The following is a 22,123-nucleotide window of genomic DNA, read 5'->3' as shown; positions in this document are numbered from 1 at the left end:
TTGCAGACAGCGCAAAATCGTAAATACGACCATCACTATCAACTGTAGGTAGCACTGCTACTGTTGTTCCATTAACATTTTGAAGTCCATTAGTCGCAGCTTGCATAGCCGCAGTTCGCTCAGATTGAATATTGTACTCTTTTTCCAGTTTTTCGGCATCGGCAGATCCCATAAGCTTTGCCTTAACAACCTTTGCATTCATCTTATTCAATTCATCTCGCGATAGAACAGGCTCTGATGAAAAAGCATTTGGCATCTCATGCTGTGTTATAATTACTGGCGTATGAGGTCTACTAGAGTGCGTTGCTTCTAAAAGGCGTCTCTTTGCGGATTCCTCGATCTGCTTTTGTTTTTCTTCTTTCGTAGGTGATCTCGACCTGGATCTGGATTGTCTTCTACGTTTCCTTTCTCTGCCAAATTCGTCTAGTTTCGTTTGTGGTTCATCTACAGATCGTCGACGATCAGATGGACGATAAAAAGATTGGTTTGACTTTGTGTCCGAGCTAGTGAACATATATCTTCGCGTATCATCGCGTCCGTCACTGCGTCCGTCTCTTGATCGTGTATTATCGTCTCTTCTTCCTCTTCTCTTCCTATTATCCAGAAATTCTCTTTCATCGAATGCTTCTTGCGCTTTTTCTCTTGACTAGTGTTTAATATATATATAATATGGCGATTAATTATAGCAATGGAATTAGCGCAGTAAAATGGTCTCTTACTCCGTATCGTTCAAGTGCGACATCCTTTACATTTCGCCCTTCGTCCTCTGCCTGTTCCATAATACGTTGTAGTTTCTTCATACGCCAATTAGAACCTGCGTCACCGAATTTGATGGCTGCCTTTTCTTGTACTGGATATTGATCGACATGAAGACCGCTTTTCAAGTGGACATTCAATTCTCGTTCATGTATTACAGGCTGTAAAGTTGTTATAATAATAATAGAAACAATTATTATTGTATAGAAATAACTTAATAAGCTTAAGAAGCTCTGTAATTTTCCTTCAGAGGAAATCTACCTCGTCTGGATTAGGTTTAGGTTTGTCTTCTTTCTTAATTCGTGTTTCTCCAAGCGACGAAAAGTCAAAAGTTTCATTCAACATCCAGTCGTGACGAGCAGCTTCTCTTTTAGGCTGATCAACTGTTATCTCGTCTGCAGCTACCGCTAATTCTGTTGGAGCATTCACAGCCTTCCATTCTGGTGCTTCACTTTCTCCAGTCTCGACCCAGAGCGAAGGATCGTTGTAGTCAATCTCTGTCTCTGATTCGGAATGATGCTTCTTTGATGAGCTTTTTTTGTGCTTTCTGTGTTCCCGATGCTCTTTCCCTTCTTTTTTCGACTTTCTTTTCGAGTCTTTTGACTTGTGTTCTCCCATGCTTGAGTAAATTATGCGAGCAAAATAAGATGCAAACGAAAAGAAATAAAATAAAAATAACTAATGTACCAAAAAAAAAAGGCCTATATTACATTGCAGGACTGTCAATGCAAAATTTGGTGACGTTTAACGTCTTATTTTATTTTATTTTACTTTAGTATAAATTGCCTTGTCAGGTACTCTTGTTTCTTCTACTTTCTCTACATTACTATTTTATCATTATCATTATAATTAAAAAACAGTAATGCCACGACATTCCAAGAATAACACGGCCTCCAGTGTATTTACGTACCATGAGTCCAATTCGTTGGAATATGGAACAAAGAGGGTAAATAAAGCATTTAATATATATATATATATATATATGCTCACTGTATCATGTACTATTTTGGCAATAATAAAAACATTATTATTATTTGTAGCAACGCCTTGGTCGAGATTCATTCCGAGAATACGATGCATGTTTTCTTTGTCTGCAAACAGCCAGAGATCCAGTTGCATGTCCTCAAGGTCATTTGGCCTGCAAGGAATGTATCTACGAATCAATCCTGACACAGAAACAAACGATCAAAAGAGAAGAACGTATATTAGAACAAAAGCAACAAGATATACAAAATCAAAAGGCGCGGGATGAAGAAGAAGCAAAGCAGACAATACTTGATGAATTTGAAAAAACTCAGACGAGTATGCTTGGGACTAGAAAGAAACAGACATCCGAATCCACACCTGTAGTAATTTCAACATCAGAAAAGAATGAATTCGAATCATCAGATCCCACATCCAATAGTAAGTGGCAATGGAAATCTATTCAAACATACTTTCTTCTGGGCTAATTTATTCTTTTATAAATAAGCATCGCGTGAATTGGCTACTACTGGATCAAAGCGCAAATTTGAGCTTGTGGAAGAAGACTTGAAGGATATTGCTGATAGAGATGTAGAAAAGGCATGTCAAAGACTTGCAGGAGAAAAAGCAGAGGCAGCAAAAACACAGATTGGCAGCTTTTGGGTGGTAAGCTTCGTATTTATTTACTGTCTATACTTGGATCTTAAAAAGAAGAAGAAGAAAAGACCAGTTTTTGTATTAATTATATATACATATATTAGCCATCAATGACTCCTGATGCTTCCAAATTGTACACCACAACACTGAAGCCAGTACAGAAGCAGGCAATGTGTACAGCAACAAAGCATCCTCATCCTGTCAGGTATGCTTACAAAACCTTTATAAAAAGAAGTATTCTTTTGTTAATATTTTCCTTATATAGCTTAAAGTCTCTGATTCCTATCAAATTCCAGAAAGAGGAAGGAAATAAAGATAAACATGTCTGTCCAGCCTGCCTAAAATCGTTGTGTAATTCTACCAAGCTTTCTGGTAAGCGATAATATATTTTAGAAATCAGGTAGATATATCTAACATATTATGGGGAAAATAGCTATGCGTAATTGTGGACATGTTATTTGCAATACATGTATCGAGATGTTTGTAAAAAAGACCAAAAAATGCTATGTTTGCGAGACAAAAACCAAGCCAAAAGACATTGTGGATATGAGCCCTGAAGGCACTGGATTTGCAAGCGGAAGTACAGCAGCTGTTGCAGAAAAATGGAGTGTTGCATTCCAGTAACACCACAAACGACAATAAAAAAAAATAGTATTATCCACCATAAGATTGCTCATTTATTTAATTGTGATTCCTTTTGTAGGGGAAGATGTTTCAGAAATTAATTGATACTTTGAAGATAGCTTAGGCGATTAGATCTTGTTTTTTTTTATTAAAAAAAGATGGTATCCAATTCAATGTATAATTTCAAGTATATTTCTATGTTTAATAATAGCCATTCCATTTATATTTAACTAAACTTCATCAGGCTCAAAAATCAAACGATAATGCTCTAGAATAGTCTGAACTACTCTAACTTGCCACTGTGTTTCTGCCAACCGCTGGGCATCTTGAGTTGTCATTGCAGACGCATTGAACTGACCATCTCCATCATTACCCATTAAAGTCAATCCAAATATGGTAGCAAGATTGGATACACCCATCTTATTGTATCTTTGGTTTTGCTGGACCCTGACACAAGTTATGAATAAATGTATTTATCGTCTTGAGATATTATCCTGTGCTTTTCCTTTAAAATATGTTTAAACTTACCTGTCGAGATGGCTCATAAGATATTTGAGTGTTGCATAATGGGCATCTGGAAGATCGTTAATAACTGTATGAAGACCGAGTACACGCATTCGATCATCTTCAATCTCTGAAACCGAAATATTATTAACTTAATATGTCCCAATTATTATTCCAAAACAAAGATTACTTACTCGCTGCACCGAGGAATCTCTGGTACATGCTCCGAGGAAATAGTGGATCTGGGAGCTCGCGAAGCCATAATTTAAGTAGGCTTGTGATATTGTTGATATCCGAGATGTTCTCTTCTGTAAGCAGATTTACGGCATTACAGTCTAATGGAACACAGGAACTTCGATTTAACAAAGAGAAAATTCTTTTTATACATATATACATATCGATATATAATATTACCTCTGTCAAATGCAGCCTTTAGTCTTTGGATTTGAGTGTTTGTGCCCGATACACGATATAGGCCAACAGTATTGAGTCCATAGGCATCCACAGCTTCACAGCATTTTGTGAGAATCAACGAAACCTCGTTTTTATCTCTCTCCATTAACGTGTTCAATTCAACCCCAAACACTGGATTTGGATTTAAAACATGAAGGGCAGTGACAGACTAGAGACGATAAGCCAAATTAATGTCTTGTATTATACATAGAAAGCAAAGTTCACATACCATACTATACTCCTTGTAAGGAATCTCATTTTTCTGGACCTTTATTCCACGCCCGCTGTATGATTTGATATAGTTGTTCAAATCACCGTCTTTGTCGATCTTTTCAGTTAATGAACGGAGACCCAGACCTTTAAAGATTGTTTGGATCAATATGTGTGCATATCTCCCGCAAGCATCCTAGAAAGTGTACTTACCATCATCATTATCTAGAGCAATTCCATCTGCAGTCAGTGCTTGCTCAAATATATAAGCATATCGAGCAAGTTGATACCTCAATGCCACACAGCACTCTTCTCCTACGTTTTTAAGAGCCTATATAAAAGCAGGTTGTGAATAAGAATGCTTCGATACCACAAAGTATCTGTACTCCTTCTTTGAACAGCAGCTTTTGCTTACCTACCGTCAATGTGTTTGGCAAATGTGCTTGATAATAATCTTGGCGTGCAACATTTGCTGCTTGAAGTTGCTGTCGATAAGTTTGGTCTGCAAGTGTTGCTTTTGTACGCGCATCTTCTTCTATTCTTTCCATCTGTGTGTATGTATGTATGTATGTATGTATGTATGTATGTATGTATAAGTACAGAGTATTCAGGAGATTTAAAGAAATCAAGATCTCTTTTAACCAACCCCTTGTTTGCTTGTCTTTCTTTTCTTTTCTTTTTTACCTGAGCTTGGGTTTTGTTTGACTTGAACAGTCCCTTCTTGGGTGCATTTACAGGTTCACCATTCTTTTGTAATATTGCCCTTTCCCATTCCTCACAGTGAAGCTCATAGCGTTGTTTACTCTATTAAAGAGTTGTCTTTCTGTTACTTACTTTTTTTTTCTTTGGCTTTTGGCTTTTGGCTTTTGGCCTTAAACCACAAATATTACCTTCTCCAATGCTGCGTCGGCGTCAGACAAAGTCTTTTCGTGTTTTTGGCCGACTTCCTTGGCCTGTTTTCTGCTTTTCTCGGTGTCTTTTGATAATAGAAGTAGATCATCGGCTACTTCAGCAATATCTGTAGCAAATTTCAAACGCTGCTCTCCCATGGTTTCATGTACTTTAAGAATTGATGTCCATGCGTCACCATATGTTCTATTTGTTTTTGTTTTGTTTTTGAAGATGAGCCGTTTGACATAGGTTTAAACAGTTAGTGTGGGGTAATAATTGTGGTATCATATTAATAGTGGATAAAAAAAAACTGTAATTTTACCCTGATCTGGGATGAGCTTTATCAAATGCCTCTGCTGTTGTTTGAGCAAGCTTCGCCATCTGCTTTCCATATTCCTCTTCCATCGCAGCTCTTTTTTTCAAAAATACAGCAGCATCCTATAGCAGTTATATTCAAATATTAATCCAAGCTACGTATTGTGCAACATCCTCTTTTTTGTTCCTACCTTAGCTGCTTGCATATCTTGTTTTACTTTATCCAATAAGCATCTGAATCCACCCTATAATATTAATATTAACGTTAGTTTGCACCAGAAAGTTGTAATAATAATAGTAAAGTACAAATGGATCGAGAATATTCTTTAAAAAGTAGATCTTGGGGGTGGGGCGGGGGGGGGGGGGTTTATTGGGATCAAACTTACATCTAGGTTAGTGAGTTGGAGAATGACACTGGAATATTGCCCATCAGTATCGGATGTGTCTGTAACAAGACCTTGTTCTGCATGGACATTATCATTGCTTCTTTGATCGTCCATTTTTTTAAAGAAAAGAAAAGTATACAATAAGAAATTAATAGAAGAAAAGAAGGTAAATGATAAAAATGAAATTTTGGTAAGAACAAGTAAATGAACTGAGAATGCAATGATGAAGAGCTTTTGAAGAAGTAGAATGACTGTCTTTAGCAGGTCAAATACGCAAATATTAAGTAAGAATAAATCTAAAATGTCCTTTTTTTTGTGTGTGTGTGTGTGTGTATTTTTTTTGTATTGTGCAAGCTAAACCAGGTGGCAAAATCGAGACAGTACGACATACATAAGAAAGGGTTTTGGGGGTAAAGATGTGGTGTATGATTTCCATATTAGGTGAAATACACACTTTCCTTATGCAAAGAAGCACTTTTTTTTTGGTTCTTGCAAAAAGAAAAAATTGACCCTGACCATAGAGCACATATTTGACTTTTCTGTGTAAGTTAAAAAGGGTTAAATTCTTATACAAAACTTGGACTTTACTTTGCAGATGAATGTTCTAGCTGTGTACATTCACGTACATAAGACACACTAGTTCTCTGTCAAAAATAAGGAAAACACAGTCTATAGATTGATTGGATCTACTTTAATGTCCGTAATTTGTGAATATAAAATAAAAAAAGGTTTTTTTGGTTAGGATCAAAATTGCACCCTGATTCTCGCCACTTGGCGCATTACACAAACTATTCCTCCCTAAAAGGATCATTATTGAACAAAAAAAATCTACTTTTATGCTTTTCCTCAGTACATGACAGGTGTATGCCCGTAAATTCTTCGTATGGTTGCTATATGAGACGTTAAATTACGACAACCGTTCTTGCCAGACTAAATGGCTATTATTATTATTATTATCTTGAGCCCATATATGCTTTAATACACTGTTTTTTTTACTTGAGATTGAGACTATTTCAGTTTTTTTTTAAAAAAAAAGGAAGACAATATTCAGACGTTGGGCCATTTACTTCTGCCACTCGAAAGATAAAACTAGAGACAAATTTACGACCAGAATACAAGGAGGCTTTAACGACAACAGTTATAGACGTATCAAGCCAGGTTCGACATTGTTTCATTGTCAACTATTAGGGGATTTCAACAGTCATTCAGGCTTTTAAACTTAAGATTTTGAGTTTAAATTTGAGAAATGATTGGCTGGAATGAATTTATAATCATTAAAAAAATGGTGTGGACAGACTAAAAGTTCAAAAAAAGAGCAGAAATTTAAGTCATATCATTGGGCGAGAGTTTTAACTAATTTTGCCCTTTTTTAATCGACTCTAATTAGCTAGTTTTCTTCCATTGCCACTAAAATTGAGAGGAGAAGCATTTTTTTGTGGAGAAGATGTCCCATACAATGAGAAGTCTAGAAAAACTTGCAATAAAAGGTTCTCACTTAATGACATAGACGGGATTATATGCACAATTTTATCTAATATGTATTTTGAACTAATTTTGAACTTTTTTTTTTTTAAAAAAAAAGGTGTGGACAGACATAAATTAGTCTGATTGGCTAAGTTCTGGATGAAGTTGTTTTACCCTTTTTTTGCCCTTTTTTGAACTTTTAGTCTGTCCACACCAAAAGATTAAAACTCTAGAACAAAATCGTTCAAGAGTTTTACTTTTAATACATCCTTGCTTAAAATTGATTTTTGTTTGGAAATTTAATAAATCCTTGATGCAAATATCTTTACCTCTTTCAATACTACTTTAAACTTATATCTTATCATCACAATACCTAATATAACTGAAAGAAGCATTTAGGGTACTCAAAAACACTTAGTAACCAATAATACGTAAGATTTACTGCTTTAAAACTCAAAGCCTAAGCTTAAAAGCTTAAAGGACTGTTGAAACCCCCTATTATATAGAAATTTCATCAAAAGCTATAAGCAAAAAAAAATCTTTTGAAATTACTGGTACACCATACCTCAATTGATAACCTAAAAGAAAGCTACAAACGCATTATTACTACCAGGCAACATAGTATACTTTTGGGAAAAATAAAGTAAAAAAAACATGATATTAAATACATGACACAATTGACAAAAATATAGAACCAATGTTAATCGCCCGCCTGTATCGAAAGTGCTACAGTATATATAAATCACATTGACGAATTATTCGAGCAATGGCTCATTTCATTTATGATTCGGAAGGTGCCAAGCCTAATTTCTAACGTACATAAGATGATGAGATATTATAGATACACCGAAATCAAACACAATTATTGGGACTTACTTCAATGTACTTATTATATATTTAGTCTAACATGGCCGATAATAAAGGAAAGAAAAAAAAACATTGCTGGGCAATATTGCTACCAAAAAGTGTGCTGTCTCCCTCACAGCTGGCCAAAACGGAGAACCCTAGTTTCAGATACACATAATAGTCTTAATAATTTCGTTTACAATGACTTATTTCAAGTTAAGATTCCAAGACCTGTTACACTTTTAAGCTTGACTTCTTCTCTAGGATGTTACATACCAATGCCAATGTATAACATGCTATAATATAAGCAAGAATATGACAAAGAAATAATTTCCCGTAAAGAAGCAGTAGGACAAAAAGTTGATAGATGAGATCAAAAGACAGACCCCAAAGCAGATTTACCGAGGCAGTTTGCTTTAACCTCGGGGCCTTCTTTCAAGTTCATGTCACTTTCTATAGATCCTACATAGCTAAAGGCATTCACAAGAGTTTTTTTTAAAGAAAAAAAAAAGGGCCTGTGGCTTCCATTGAAGAACAAGGCGTGTTTTTAAAGCTTTTGATTTTCCAAAGCTAAAATTGAAAAGGTACGAATTGTAAGCAGTGATATATAAACATATACAGCTTTAGTGAGAAACGAGCACGTAGGGTTAACCAAGATACGCAGGTGCTTTTGAACCTTTTAAGAGCAAAAAACAACCCTGTAGAGAGAGCGTTTCTCTGACAGAAACTGACCCTAACTGATCTTCCGTCGTTGCATCAGCATCAGGGGATGATAATAGAGAGTACCCAATTGAGAAGATTTACTCGAAAAGAACATAAGATAATATAATGTAATATCTGGTTCGGCAAGAAAAGCTAAAGAAGAGGCTGTAAAAGCTGAAAAGGAAGACATGCTAGACACACTCAGGAACAAACCAACCCCAAGAATTGTCTTTGATACGCTGTCCAACAAAATAGTGTTATCATCAAGGTTATACTTGGCAGAGATCGTCATAATCAACTACAACCAAATTCAAACATTCCAACTTTTATATAAATTAACTTGTGATACTAATGCAAATTTATTCAAAGAACGCATTTCTTGAGAATCTCCTCTTTAACAGCATAAAGAGGCTGCTTTGATATTAGAAGAATTCATACAATCAAATCGTACTAGCTAAGGGTACTTTAGTTTCGATTCGACTGCCTCATTAACATAGAAAAACTAGAAAGTGTGGTGACTACCCTGTTTAGCAGCGGAACAGTCCGTAAAAAGTAGCGGAATCATCCGTATAAATCAAAACGAGGTCCCATTCACGCTTTTTTTTTATGTGTGTTGGTTTTCAAAAGAAATGTTTCTAAAAATACATTTATTTCGGTGGCTGCTTTCTTTATACATATATATTTTCATTCTCTTCTTTTTTGTTTCTACCCCAAAACCAAGTTCAATCTTTTTTATTAGATGATTTTTGGAGAGCGTACAGACGGTTATTTTGTGTCAGCGCCTTTATAGAAAATGTATCATAAGATCAAATCAGGGCAACCAATATATACATATAAATATATATAAAATACAAAACTCCACCCATACTGGCAAGTATTTTTTATACGTCACAGGTCCCATGAAGTGATTGGCTTGGCCAACTCCTACCTCCGCTTGCATCATCAGTTTGCTGCTCAACTCATAAAGAATAAGCTCAGCCCGGGGGTGAGTCGCGTACACTCGACTCGTTCTTTTCTCTTCATCTTCATTCCACAACTACTTTACAATGTCTTGGCAGCAGTATGTTGACAGCAACTTGGTCGGTACCGGTAAGGTCACCAAGGGTGCTATTTATGGCACAAACGGTTCTCTCTGGGCCTCTTCTCCTGGATTCCAGGTAATAACAATAGCATCAACACAAATAAGTATATAGATGTGATAAAGCCTTTGGTGTACAGTAAATAGCTCTTGAGAAGAAAATATAATAACTGTATAACATCATAGCTTGCTGCCAACGAGATCCAGGAAATCATTGCTGGTTTCAGCAACCCTGAGCCTATTCGTGCCAGCGGTATCCACGTTGATGGTGTCAAATATTTCTCTCTCAGAGCCGATGAGCGCTCAATCTACGGAAAGAAGGTAAATAACAAGGGTCAAGGATAAATGTCACATATTATTCTGGTGGACTTACCAAGTATAATCGCACTGAACATTCTAGAACAACAATGGCGTTTGTATCGTAAAGACAACTCAGGCCATTCTTATTGGTCTTTATGACAGCAACATCCAGCCTGGAGAATGCACAAAGATTGTCGAAGGTTTGGCTGACTACTTGATCTCGGTGGGCTACGTAAGTGTATTTGATTTGTGGTTGAGGAAGTTCATTACTCACACGTCTGTGATTTGTAGTAAGTCAAAGGCTTCTTATCCTACTCCGCTCAGTTACCTCGGTTTTTATATCCACTATCAAATATATAAAAATGTATAAAAGAACTAGTGAGAGTGAGAATGCGATAGAAAGCTTTTGATTATATTGATGATTATTATGAAGGCGATGTTATATATATATATATATATATATGTGTGTGTGTGTGTGTGTGTGTAAAACCTGAAAACAAAAGTATTAGCCACATGCTGACCTTGTACGCCTTGTCCTGCGTCCAACGTCACTTGTCTTACTAGCCAATGGCAGTTTTTTTTTCCCTCTCTTTCTCTTATAATGAATATTCGCTATTTAAAATTGTCTGTGCTCAATAGATACACGTTGTGAAGCTGCATTTTCTAATCGAAAATACAAGTCTTTTAATTGAATCGAGAACTTCTTGACACTCGTAAGGACAGCAACTAATATAATATTAAGGGATTTTGGCTTGTCTAATTTTAATTCGAATATTGATTTGTTGGGACTACCAGTGGGACTACATGTAACCATAATCAATAAATAACTTTGGAGAAAATATCGTTTGCTTTGACAGCAAAATAAAATAAAATCTTATTTATTTTTACTTGTTCTAGACACCAATATTTTACAGGAATATCTTATTTTTGTTTGTCTCAATCAATATTCTATATCATAAATCCAACAATTCGGCTTCATAATATTGGCACAGATTGACACTACTCCAAGCTACGTTTGAAGACATATACACAGCACCAGATATCAATGATATATATTACCTTTTGATATCAACAATACGGCATTATGCAATGCTTTGTAAACCAGCCTAATTTAATTGTCCAGTCTACAGTACTCAAAGTTAATCCATGAATCCGAGAATATAAATAAGCTTTTAATGGGTACATAATTTTATTTGAAAAGGCGCAAGCTATTGAATGAATGAATAATATATATATATATATATAAAGCTATCTTAAATAGGATATTAACCGGATCTTTTTATATATATTTCTTTATCTTTTACTCTAATATATTGTACATTTCTTTCCATCTCTTTTAAATGGTTATAAAAGGTAAGCTAAAACTAAGATCCCCCACAGGATCATATCCTAGATATTTACATGGACAACTATTTTGTTTTGTTTTGTTTCAGTTCTACTGCTTGTAGCAGGCTATGGCACACGGCTTCAACAAGATCTCAGAGCCTCTCCTTCTCATCACCACTTGCTGGGTGTTCCAAAAGCACTCTTACCCCTTGGCCAAGAAGATGCTCTTATCACATATTGGCTAGACCTTTTTAAAGCCAGTGGAATCCCTGCGTCTGATATCTACCTTGTCACTAATGCTGCATCCTATTCCGTGTTTGTATCCTGGGCTAATCGACACCAAGTGCCCCTTGTCAATGTATTCAATGACGGAACTATGTCCAACGAAGATCGGTTGGGTGCTGTGCCCGATATTAACCTTGCTGTAAAGCATTTTGGACTTGGCCAAGATTCAGTACTTGTAGTTGGCGGGGACACATTATTCCTCAAGGACTTTGTTTTTAATAATTTTTTTCAGACCGCAAAAACCCACCCAAACCGGTCATTAGTTACTGTCTACAGTGTACCTGACGAAGATGTATCCAAAGTCGGGATTATAGAAACCAACTCGAAAGGAGTTGTGACAAGCTTTTTGGAAAAACCGGAGCCATCTGAGACATCATCAAGATATGCATGTCCATGTTTCTATCTTTTTGTCCCCAATGCTCTTTCTTTGCTGGACGCTTTTATTGACGAGTCTAAAGGGAAGCCCAAGGAAGAGGTAGACGCCACTGGTAAATTCTTGGCCTATCTTTTCCCGCGTTGTCCGGTTGGGACATTTCCTATCTCAGGTCGAATTGATGTGGGAGGACTGTCTTCTTATTTGCAGGCAGATGTGTACTACAAAAGTATGTGAGCATTGGAAATATACAAATTTCCGTACCCATTGTTAATGCGCCGAGTTATTATTCTGTGGATAAATAGCCCAAAGTTATGGGTATTATGCTTTCTTAATTGCATAAAATAAAATACCTTTGTAATTTTATTAGACGCATACACCAGGTTGTTGTGTTATTCAATTATTTTATTCAAATTTATAATTGAAATATTCATATAGCTTTTTTTTTGCTTCTAAAATGTGGGGGAGCGGGGGGTGACAACCCCGTTAGGCTTGGATGACTTCATGACTCAGTTACTCAAAGCGGGTAAATATTTCGACCCAGACTACTTTTAAAAACTTACATAATTTATACTATAGAATCATTCAAAATGTCAAGATGGTCGTTGTGGTCATCTCGAGCCATCACACACTCTAGACGATTCTACAGCGCAAAGGCACCTGATATTGAGGTTGATAACCTTGTTGTTGGCGGAGGTGTCATTGGATTGGCTATAGCAGAAAAATTAACGCGTGCTCGTTCAGCAGAAACCACTGTTTTGGTAGAAAAGAACGGAGCTATAGGAGAGGAAACCAGGCAAGTTAAAAGGATAACTAAAAGATAATTTAAAAAATTAAATAATATTTGGGTTAGTTCTCGCAATAGTGAGGTGATTCATGCAGGACTGTATTATCCAATCGACAGTCTAAAGACAAGATTGTGTATCCAAGGAAACCGAATGCTCTATGATATTGCTGCCAGGAAATCGATTCCTCATAAGCGTATTGGAAAATGGATTGTGGCACAGACTCCTGAACAGCATGAATATTTGACAAAAATGCACCAGAAGGCTAATTCGTTGGGAGTCGAAACTCATTTCCTGGATAAACAGCAGGCCAACAAACTGGAACCAGAAATCCAGTGTCATTCAGTGCTTGTTTCCCCTTCTACGGGTATTGTGGATAGTCATGCACTAATGGAGTATCTGGCTGAGACTGCACAGCAACAAGGAGGTGACTTAGCTTTAAGTACACGTGTGCGTAAGATTGAAACCTCTGAGGGACAGTATAGAGTAACAATTACATCACCTCTGGAGAATGAGCCGGACACAGTTGTGCTTGCCAAACGAGTATTTAATTCAGCTGGACTTCATGCCGACAAGATCAGCAATATGCTTATGCCAGATCGATATAAGCTGTACTATGCCAAGGGTCATTATTTTTCTTATAACGCTCCCAACAATATTCAGCACTTGATTTATCCTTGTCCGGAAAAGAATTTGGCGGGCCTTGGTACTCATCTTACACTGGACATGGCAGGGCAGATCAAATTCGGCCCCGACGTGGAGTATGTCGACAGACTTGAATATAATGTTCCAGATAATCAGGATAAGATTAAGTCTTTTGGAGATGCTATTCATCGGTATTGGCCACCTCTAGATCCTCAAAAACTTCAACCTTCGTATGCTGGCATTCGGTATTTAATCTATGACTAGTGTATTTTCTGTTTTTTTCTCGCATCTAATCCACAGTTTTCTTTTCACTTAATTGCTCTAGTCCAAAACTAGCACGACCTGGGGAATCTTTTAGAGATTTTGAAATTCGAGAGGAAAGAGACTCTGGATATGCAAACTTTTATACTTTGATAGGTATTGAAAGTCCTGGTCTGACTTGCTGTCTTGCCATTGCAGACCATGTTCATGAACTCATTAGAGATTAAATACATGTATTAAATAATACTGTGATAAAAGAAGAAAACGAGGAGGGATAAGACAACAAAGAAATGATTTGTTATTTTTTAGAGGGAGGAAGGAGTCGATATTTTCTTGTTTGTTTTGCTATTCTATCTGCTATCATTGGGAACAGGTTCTGATGAGGATTCTTTCTTTCTCAACTCATCGAAATAAGAATCTATATTTGTACCAAAATGAGTTTGTAAAATGCTTGTGTATCAAATAAGACTTACGTTGCAACGCAGCTTTTGCGGTAATACGCTTTCTAGGAGGGTATTCAAGAAGTTTCTAAGAGAAAATATAAGCATAATTTTATTTGCCCAATAGTTTTTTTTAAAAAAAAGATATGAACTTACTTTTAAGAGGTCGATTCCGAGGCTATCCAACTTGGGAAGCATATTTTCAAGAGATATCCGAGCAAATATTTCAAAATCACGCTGCGTAGACAATATTACTCAATACAGGTTGATTTTTTAAAAATAAAAAATAGCGTTATAAACCCAACTTACTTTGTATTCAGGGAGTCTAGACACATCTGGCCATATTTCCTCGGTTGGAGTTCCCAATACTGTACAAAGAAGTCAAGGCTAACAGCTATTGTTCGTTCAATTTATGTGCTATGTATGTATAAGAAAAAAGGATATTTGAAAATGCGCTGAAGCTGATCAGGAATAGAGCTTCCAGGAAACAAAGGCCTTCCAGATGCCATTTCTATTTAACATTAACAAACAAAAAAATCGAGGAATTAGATTAGCATGTGTATATATGCTTGCTCTTTTTATACCAAATATAATACAAATGACTTGCCTGCAAATATACATCCTGCTGACCATAGATCAATTGATGTCGAGTATTGTCTAGATCCCATTAACACATCTGGAGCGCGGTACCACAGAGTAACCACCTTTTTATACCATTGAGGTTAATATGTAGTTCCAAAAAATCTCTGATCAATCCGTACCTCATGAGAGTAGCTTCTAACTGGAATGCCAAAAGCTCTTGCCAGACCAAAATCACCCAATTTCAACTCTCCTTTCTATAAATATTTTATATTTTTAAATAGTCAGTAATATCCGCTTTCCTCCTTATGATTTTATCATTGTACCTTGTTGATCAACAAATTCTGGGGTTTCAGATCCTGCGCAGCCAAAGTTCAGTAAACAGCTTTACGCAGCAAGATAAATAAATAAATAAAGATAAATAGTCAGCTTACTCTGTGAAGGACCTTGTTTTCATGACAAAAGGCAATTCCTTTTAAGAGTTGATACATCAATTGCTAAAGCGATATTGATGTTAGTATTTGGGCTAAAATCCGTTTACATTGTCTCACTTTGATTGTCACAGTATCAATATCACCACCGTAAGAGTCTAGAAATTTCTTCAAGTCGGAATCCAGGTACTCAAATACGAGCGTCAGTTTCTTTTCGGTGTGCAAAACATCGTAAAGTCTAAAGTTGGGTTAGCTGACGTGAATTTATTCTTGATTCTTACCTGACAATGTTGGGATGCTTGAGTTCCTTCAACAAGGAAATTTCTCGAATGGCAGTACAAGGCACCTATAATAAAGCTTCAGCTAAGGAAGAAAAATAGTTTATAGCACTATTTTGGATATTTACTCCTTCTTCCTCATTATCAAGGCGGATGCGTTTTAATGCAACAACCTCATTTGTATCACGGTTCTGGGCTTTGTAGACAATTCCATAGGTGCCTAAATGAATGGAAGATAAATAGTTTGTTGAAGATAAGGTCCATTTTTATAGACTACCTTCGCCTAGCTTTTCTATTTTCTGAACCGAGCCAATAAGGGTCAGAAATCCAAGCTACTTTCTCAGGTCAATTAGCCATTACCTGGTATTTATCCATGATGGGATGGTGAGAAAAAGATGAAAAAATAAAATAATAAAAAAAGGCCAAGCGACTTGTATTTACATAGGGGCGGTATTTGAATACAGTACATGAAAACTACAATAAGACACACTATTTTTCAATGTAATGCATCAAAATCTTATTTTTCTTTATTCAATTGACTTTTTCATCTCATCAAGAACCATCTTTGTCACCATTTCACGCAATTTTTCTTCATCTTCAAGGCCACCTTGCTCTTCAATGCGCTTCATTATAGATTCAATCTGCTCATCCATCTCATCTCCTCCATCTGTAACAGCTGTTTCTTCTACTGACTCATCGCTTAAGCTTAAAGGAATATTCTCTCCTGTCACAGATGCAAGGTATTGAGCAACATCAAGCCAGCCCTCATCGAATGCATGGGCAGCAGCCGTAATTTCTTCGCTATTTGTGCGCTTAGCATCAGCTCCATGGGTTACCAACAGACGTGCAGTCTCTACTGTCTCGGCAACAAATAGAGGTGTATCTTGATCTACATCAGGGATGTTTACATTGGCATTCTTTGACAAAAGGTAAAGAATAACCTCTTCCTGATCATAAGAAGCTGCAGCATGGCTTATGGAGTATGTTAGCAATATAAATATGAAAAAGGTAAGGTTTATATAGTAGCTTACAGTGGACTATAGCCACATTCATCCTGTACATTGATATCGACGCCTTCTTTTTCAATAAGTTCCTAGTACCCATGTTAAAAAAAACAGAAAGGAAAAATAATGTCTGTTTGCTTACCTTGACTCGATCCAACTTGCCATCACCTGTTGAAATGTACATTCAGATTCGAATGAGCTTTTCTTTTAAACATGTTGACTTACCAGCAGCGATCCAGATGTTGTCTGTGATTGAAGGTGTTTTCATGTTCATTATGTATAGGTATTACAGTTTTTATTTTTATTTTCTCCTTTCAAGTTATCGTATATATACAATAGGTGGCTTAAAAAAGCGGAGTGACATTGGAGTTCCCAGCAGAGAGCTCTACTATGGCTGCGGCCCGACCAGTTGCCAGTCGAGCCAGCCCAGTTAGTATTGAGGATGGAGAGGATGAGGGTGAAGAGGGTGAAGAGGGTGAGGGTGAGGGTGAGTGTGAAGGCGAGGAGGATGAGAACGCGTATATGAACGAGGAGGTCGAGGTCGAGGTCGAGGATGAGGATGAGGATCATCCAAAAGTGGGAAATGAAGTCCCAGAGTCCAAGGCCACCCGCCATGCTGAAGTCATGGGGGTGCTGAAGCAGATACTTCAGAAGATGTGCGATATCGAAGAGAAATTGAAAAAAACAAAAAAATAATGATAAAAACTTAAAAATTTAAGTAATAATTTATTTAAAATAATATATCGTCTTCATCTTCTCCATCTATTTTATCACGTCTTAATCCAGAGATATACTCCTCAAGAGTTGGTGGCTCTAAACCAAAATATGAACTTGTTGGCGATCTATTGCGACCAGTACAGTGGATCATATTTTTGAAGACTGCGGATAGCATGTACACAGTTGCTGGACTTGTTTCTCCTGTTTTCATGGCATACTTATACTTGGAATACTTAAAGTACTTCTGTACTTCCCCAAATTCCCACTCTATTGCCACTCGCACTTTCGACATACTCTTGTTGATTTTTTTATCCAAATCTATTGTACATGATTAATATATTGTACAATCTTTGCCGACAATCTTTTATGGTTACTATACCACTAAGAGATACGCCTTCAAATGATGAGTACAGGCACTTGGAAAACATGTAAGCTGGATCGCCGTACAAGGCAAATGGCAATTCGACATCTGGTACAATATCCAAGTATTTTTCCACTCTTGCTTCTGTTTTGGACATAGTATATATGTACTGATCGTGTCTAGAACCGACATATGGTCCAAGCAAGCTGCTTGTGATCCCATCAGGAGTAACAATAGACTGGTACTTCAAAGCATGCAAGTGCTTCCAACCATTGTAAAAAACTTTTTGAACTTCATGATCTTGACTTGGTCTTGCTATTGCTTGCATGGTACCATCAATGAAACCAACAATGTTTGGCAGTTCTGCGCCTTTATCGTAGATTGCACTTGCAAGCCCTTCCAAGTTTTCCGGGCGAAATTGCTTAGTATTGAATTGAAATCCCCATTTAATCCGGTTCATAACAATGCTCTCAAATCCTCGGCAGACTACAGATACATTGCTTTCACTCATTCCAAAAAGTATAGACATATCGCCCACGCGTCTTGAAAAACTGTACCGATTGAGCAACATTGCAAACCCAAGGTTCTTACGGACTTGTATACTTGAAAAACGGTACACATGATCCAATCCGAGTGCTGTTGTTATTCTCTCAATTTCACCCAAAGTGAAACGAAATAGATGTATACAAGTACCGTCACTCAAGAGATTTAGGTTTAGTTTGTTATATCTAGTTCTCCTGGCTCTTCTAATCTCTTGAGGTATGGTTTCTTCTTCATTCTGCTGTTGCTCTTGCTGCTGTTGCTGTTCTTGGTGTCGTTGTCGTTGTTGTCGTTGTTGTCTCTGTTGCCTTTGTTGATGAACTTGGACGTGATGGTTAATGTTATATTCGGAACGATCGGTTATTTTATTTTGAATTTAGATGATCAATTTGAGTATAAAGAAGTTGTTAGAGAATGAGGCTCATGCGTAATATTTTCACAAGCTATATTGTTGACGCAACATGATGGTACACGTATGGTGTATCGGAGAATATATTCAAAAAAAATTGTTCCAACTTAAGTGCCTTTTTTGGGCGTAGATACCGGGCAACTTTAAACAGCTCTCTATTGTTATCGAAGAATCAATGCAAAAGTAAAAGTATAAAGACTGGACTCCAAAAGAGAAGCAATGGACTAGAATTGGGATTCATAATTTACATTTAAACAAGCTATGGTGTACATGCTTTTGTTACAAAGCCTGGTGATCAAAGACCAATGAGATATATCGTCTATCCTTTATTTCTTTTGAATTAAGTAGGACAGACGTCGCACTTCAATACAGTACATTGCGATCTCATGAATGCCCTAATCATATACCATCAAAGTCCGAGGAGCTTGCAAACAATCTTGGATTTCCTTACAAAGCTTTCACAACAAAACTCCAATTGGATACTGCTGTCAACAATGAAGACAAAGAGCTACTAAGAAATAAGATCATAATCACTTCAAATTATTTCCGTAATATCATATACAGGGCAATGATGTTCATAAACAGCTACTGCTTGGCATCGTCTCGTATTTCAATACCTAACTCCATTTACAAACAGACGTTTTTGTACTCGGTGTGCCAACTTGTCAATGACAGAAAAATAACAAAGAACGTCAATGTACTACCAGATCTTGTACAATCCTGAGATACCTATAGAGCCTCAATCACAAATTATATATAGGATCGAAACATACAAAAGTGGGCTGGGATATCCGTGAAGGACTTGGTGAGCCTAAAGAATAACCGATGTGGAGCGACAGAAATGTTATGGAAGGTTTTGAAGAAACGAGAGAGAGAGATGGAGGTCTTGTCGCTGTTACAATAGACTAATACAATACCTCAAAGACGTTCAACAATTGTCAAGCGAAGAATTTAGAATTTGAAAATCACACTCCTGTTTCCAGTGTACTGGTCTGTAAAGCCTGTAATGCACTGTATTAGAGCTGTGAAATCTAAATCAACTTAATGAATAAAATTAGTCAAGTATCGCTTTATGGGTTAGACTTTGAGTATTTTCCATAGAGCACGATTTATTAATATAAAAAATATTGTAATCGAAGACTGGGACTATTGATATTATCCTTGGGCTACTTTTTTCTACACGGAAGGGATAAGATTATTTGGAATGATTCGATGTTTGGTTTCACTAAAAATAAAAATTATATTCTCATTTTCTGTTCACGCTAATGCAAGAAGAATCATTGGATATTCTTGTTTACTCCTTATTATTAGCAAAAGGGTATCATTCGCAAATAAATTTTATTGGCCAAAATAAATCTTCGCCTCTATTTTCATTACCGACTATTATTCACGAATAATGACCCTAATATATATGCATGCATTTTAAAAATAAATAAATTATATAGAAAAATCAGGGAAGGGGAGGGAGTATAATGCGTTATTTGTGAATGTATTAAATGTGAAGATAAATATATGAATATTGATATTTTGAGGAAATAAGAGTGTAGGAAGGCATTTTATTCTCTAGCTGCGCTTTACAAACTTCTTCTTTGGTACATTGGACCGCTCTTTCTTCTCTTCCTTATCATCATCATCATCTCTTCCGCGCTTTGATCCCTTTTTGTGTGCATGCTCTTTCATTTCCAGGGTGGCAATACGCTGAGCGTCATTGACACGCTCCTGTAACATCATGACAGCGTCTTTCTCAAGAGGGAAAGGATCCAACTTGCGCTCAAGATCTTTTTCTACACGCTGAATCAGCTCGACATCGTATTGGGTAACAAAGGTAACAGATTTTCCGGATCTACCGGCTCTTGCTGTACGACCAACGCGATGGATATAATCTTTAGATGACTGTGGGACATCATAGTTGATCACCACATCTACAAGAGGAATATCAAGACCTCTAAAAACAAATGTTAAATCTTAACTAATTTATATACATATACTCCATATAATTGTTATTTACCTGCTTGCTACATCAGTAGCAACAAGAATATTACGAGTACCGGCTTTAAATTTGTTCAGAGAACCAAGACGCTTAGCCTGAGCCAGTTGTCCATGCAAAGGAATTGCCCCAAAACCAAGGTTTCTAAGCATGATTGCAATTCTTTGTGTATCACTACATGTACGAGTAAAGATGATCGTAGAATTTCCGGCGAACTCGTTGAGAAGATACACCATGTAGCAATCCTTGAACTTAAGAGGGAAGAAGAGATAGTACTGTAGCAAGGTTTTTACTGTGGAGTACCTTATTTTTTTTAAGAAGAATGAGAGTAAAAATGAGCAAATGCATTATACACGTTTCACATCCGATATAATTTACTTACTTTGTGGCTACCTCGACCTTGACAGGCTTTGATAAACTTGCACGCTGTAGCTTAGCAACTTTTGTTGTCATCGTAGCAGAGAAGAGGAAAGTGTTTCTCTCTCGTGGAATGGCCTTCAAGATCTGATCAATTTTAGGCCCGAAATCCATATCAAGCAATCTATCGGCTTCGTCCATAACCAGATATTTAAGAGTACGTAAACTGAAACCCTTTGTGTTTTCAAGATGATCTTGCAGACGACCTGGTGTGCATACAAGGATATGGGGTCTTTTTGACAAGGCAATGGATTGTGCCATCATATCCATACCACCGACAATAACTGCGCAACGGACACCAATGACAGATCCCAATGATTCAAAGGTTTCGGCGATTTGGTAAGCTAACTCTCTATTAATTATTATTTAATGGTTTTTATTGCTTGTTTAGTATACCCTCTATTTATTTTCATGATCACTTAAGGAAAATTCATTTACCTTGTTGGTGCCATGACACATGCAAAAAAAGCTTCTGCCTTAGGACTATCCCACAGCTTCTGGATAATGGGCAATGCAAAAGCAGCCGTCTTACCAGAACCTGTTTGAGCGAGACCAATAATGTCTCGGCCTTCTAATGCCCATGGAATTGATTCTTTCTGGATTTCTGTGGGATGCTTAAAGTTCAATTTTTCGCATGCCTCACACAATTCTTTCGAGACACCCTACACGACATAAAGTTAATAAAATCTTAAAAGAAAACTAAAGTACAGAAGTTAATCGTATAAATTATTACAAGATCAGCAAAAGATATTTCCTCGGCCTTCTTTAAAGCAAGAGCTTCAATATCAACATTTGGTTTTGTTGGAATGACTGACATGGTTGGTAACTCAATCATTGATCAGATCGCTGAAAAAAATCCAAGCTTGGTAAGCGTATAAGCCACTGCATAAGAGGAAACGTTGTCACTAAGATGTTTCACATAATGCAATTCATTTGACTTTCAAAAAAAAAAGGAAGTTATGGCTCGTGCGCATTCGAATGGATTTTTGAAGACAGGTTATTATTAAACTATTATAAAAGACACTGTAAAATAAATAGAAGAATTAAAATAAAGTATAGAGCATCATAATTGTTACGTATTTTTTAATAGATAAAAGTCATTTTATAAGTTTAGATATTGAGGTACTGATTTGAAA

General features: G+C 36.7%; 11 protein-coding genes across 11 annotated transcripts; 5 read left to right on the top strand and 6 right to left on the bottom strand.

Moving 5' to 3' along the window:
• Window positions 1–1,592: 1,592 nt before the first annotated feature.
• On the bottom strand, window positions 1,593–5,943 carry PHYBLDRAFT_79328 (hypothetical protein). The gene is made up of 17 exons (XM_018443452.1): window positions 5,760–5,943; window positions 5,565–5,618; window positions 5,381–5,496; window positions 5,058–5,262; window positions 4,852–4,971; window positions 4,587–4,715; window positions 4,381–4,498; window positions 4,187–4,314; window positions 3,919–4,126; window positions 3,699–3,839; window positions 3,529–3,634; window positions 2,860–3,447; window positions 2,642–2,749; window positions 2,481–2,581; window positions 2,228–2,385; window positions 1,797–2,160; window positions 1,593–1,702 (listed from the first exon to the last, which is right to left on the bottom strand). Exons 1-12 carry the CDS (start codon window positions 5,871–5,873, stop codon window positions 3,231–3,233), a joined length of 1,656 nt encoding a protein of 551 aa, XP_018286536.1. The 5' UTR covers window positions 5,874–5,943; the 3' UTR covers window positions 1,593–1,702; window positions 1,797–2,160; window positions 2,228–2,385; window positions 2,481–2,581; window positions 2,642–2,749; window positions 2,860–3,230.
• Window positions 5,944–8,802: 2,859 nt separating this feature from the next.
• PHYBLDRAFT_69047 (hypothetical protein) lies at window positions 8,803–9,147 on the bottom strand (the record flags this gene model as incomplete). The annotated part of the gene is made up of 2 exons (XM_018442049.1): window positions 8,803–9,069; window positions 9,112–9,147. 2 exons carry the CDS (start codon window positions 9,145–9,147, stop codon window positions 8,803–8,805), a joined length of 303 nt encoding a protein of 100 aa, XP_018286535.1.
• Window positions 9,148–9,774: 627 nt separating this feature from the next.
• On the top strand, window positions 9,775–10,585 carry PHYBLDRAFT_136474 (hypothetical protein). The gene is made up of 4 exons (XM_018429790.1): window positions 9,775–9,928; window positions 10,036–10,170; window positions 10,250–10,381; window positions 10,441–10,585. The coding sequence occupies exons 1-4, from the start codon at window positions 9,818–9,820 to the stop codon at window positions 10,441–10,443; spliced, it is 381 nt and encodes a 126-aa protein (XP_018286534.1). The 5' UTR covers window positions 9,775–9,817; the 3' UTR covers window positions 10,444–10,585.
• Window positions 10,586–11,465: 880 nt separating this feature from the next.
• PHYBLDRAFT_79326 (secreted nucleotidyl transferase) lies at window positions 11,466–12,531 on the top strand. The gene is made up of 2 exons (XM_018443451.1): window positions 11,466–11,502; window positions 11,583–12,531. Exons 1-2 carry the CDS (start codon window positions 11,490–11,492, stop codon window positions 12,368–12,370), a joined length of 801 nt encoding a protein of 266 aa, XP_018286533.1. The 5' UTR covers window positions 11,466–11,489; the 3' UTR covers window positions 12,371–12,531.
• Window positions 12,532–12,723: 192 nt separating this feature from the next.
• PHYBLDRAFT_156390 (hypothetical protein) lies at window positions 12,724–14,051 on the top strand (the record flags this gene model as incomplete). The annotated part of the gene is made up of 3 exons (XM_018433486.1): window positions 12,724–12,929; window positions 12,987–13,808; window positions 13,889–14,051. The coding sequence occupies 3 exons, from the start codon at window positions 12,724–12,726 to the stop codon at window positions 14,049–14,051; spliced, it is 1,191 nt and encodes a 396-aa protein (XP_018286532.1).
• On the bottom strand, window positions 14,034–15,927 carry PHYBLDRAFT_183270 (Cdk-PCTAIRE; the record flags this gene model as incomplete). Its single annotated transcript, XM_018438742.1, has 14 exons — window positions 14,034–14,242; window positions 14,298–14,352; window positions 14,421–14,501; window positions 14,574–14,634; window positions 14,709–14,775; window positions 14,872–14,968; window positions 15,026–15,100; window positions 15,170–15,202; window positions 15,278–15,340; window positions 15,395–15,512; window positions 15,556–15,620; window positions 15,681–15,772; window positions 15,830–15,851; window positions 15,913–15,927. 14 exons carry the CDS (start codon window positions 15,925–15,927, stop codon window positions 14,175–14,177), a joined length of 912 nt encoding a protein of 303 aa, XP_018286531.1. The 3' UTR covers window positions 14,034–14,174.
• A 128-nt stretch (window positions 15,928–16,055) lies between these two features.
• PHYBLDRAFT_160182 (hypothetical protein) lies at window positions 16,056–16,842 on the bottom strand. The gene is made up of 4 exons (XM_018434134.1): window positions 16,782–16,842; window positions 16,699–16,724; window positions 16,584–16,645; window positions 16,056–16,524 (listed from the first exon to the last, which is right to left on the bottom strand). Exons 1-4 carry the CDS (start codon window positions 16,828–16,830, stop codon window positions 16,080–16,082), a joined length of 582 nt encoding a protein of 193 aa, XP_018286530.1. The 5' UTR covers window positions 16,831–16,842; the 3' UTR covers window positions 16,056–16,079.
• Window positions 16,843–16,946: 104 nt separating this feature from the next.
• On the top strand, window positions 16,947–17,252 carry PHYBLDRAFT_69041 (hypothetical protein; the record flags this gene model as incomplete). Its single annotated transcript, XM_018442048.1, has 1 exon — window positions 16,947–17,252. The coding sequence occupies one exon, from the start codon at window positions 16,947–16,949 to the stop codon at window positions 17,250–17,252; it is 306 nt and encodes a 101-aa protein (XP_018286529.1).
• Window positions 17,253–17,265: 13 nt separating this feature from the next.
• PHYBLDRAFT_188753 (hypothetical protein) lies at window positions 17,266–18,567 on the bottom strand. Its single transcript, XM_018439558.1, has 2 exons — window positions 17,653–18,567; window positions 17,266–17,591 (listed from the first exon to the last, which is right to left on the bottom strand). The coding sequence occupies exons 1-2, from the start codon at window positions 18,203–18,205 to the stop codon at window positions 17,287–17,289; spliced, it is 858 nt and encodes a 285-aa protein (XP_018286528.1). The 5' UTR covers window positions 18,206–18,567; the 3' UTR covers window positions 17,266–17,286.
• A 68-nt stretch (window positions 18,568–18,635) lies between these two features.
• On the top strand, window positions 18,636–19,307 carry PHYBLDRAFT_173477 (hypothetical protein; the record flags this gene model as incomplete). Its single annotated transcript, XM_018437044.1, has 3 exons — window positions 18,636–18,647; window positions 18,714–18,766; window positions 18,932–19,307. The coding sequence occupies 3 exons, from the start codon at window positions 18,636–18,638 to the stop codon at window positions 19,305–19,307; spliced, it is 441 nt and encodes a 146-aa protein (XP_018286527.1).
• An 839-nt stretch (window positions 19,308–20,146) lies between these two features.
• On the bottom strand, window positions 20,147–21,804 carry PHYBLDRAFT_69038 (hypothetical protein; the record flags this gene model as incomplete). Its single annotated transcript, XM_018442047.1, has 5 exons — window positions 20,147–20,528; window positions 20,592–20,873; window positions 20,953–21,339; window positions 21,426–21,649; window positions 21,721–21,804. The coding sequence occupies 5 exons, from the start codon at window positions 21,802–21,804 to the stop codon at window positions 20,147–20,149; spliced, it is 1,359 nt and encodes a 452-aa protein (XP_018286526.1).
• Window positions 21,805–22,123: the final 319 nt, after the last annotated feature.

Source organism: Phycomyces blakesleeanus (genome assembly GCF_001638985.1).
Source record: "Phycomyces blakesleeanus NRRL 1555(-) unplaced genomic scaffold PHYBLscaffold_25, whole genome shotgun sequence".
Classification (NCBI taxonomy): Eukaryota; Fungi; Mucoromycota; class Mucoromycetes; order Mucorales; family Phycomycetaceae; genus Phycomyces; species Phycomyces blakesleeanus.
The sequence above is the reverse complement of the archived record's forward strand: the minus strand, read 5'-3'. Positions and strand labels throughout refer to the sequence as shown.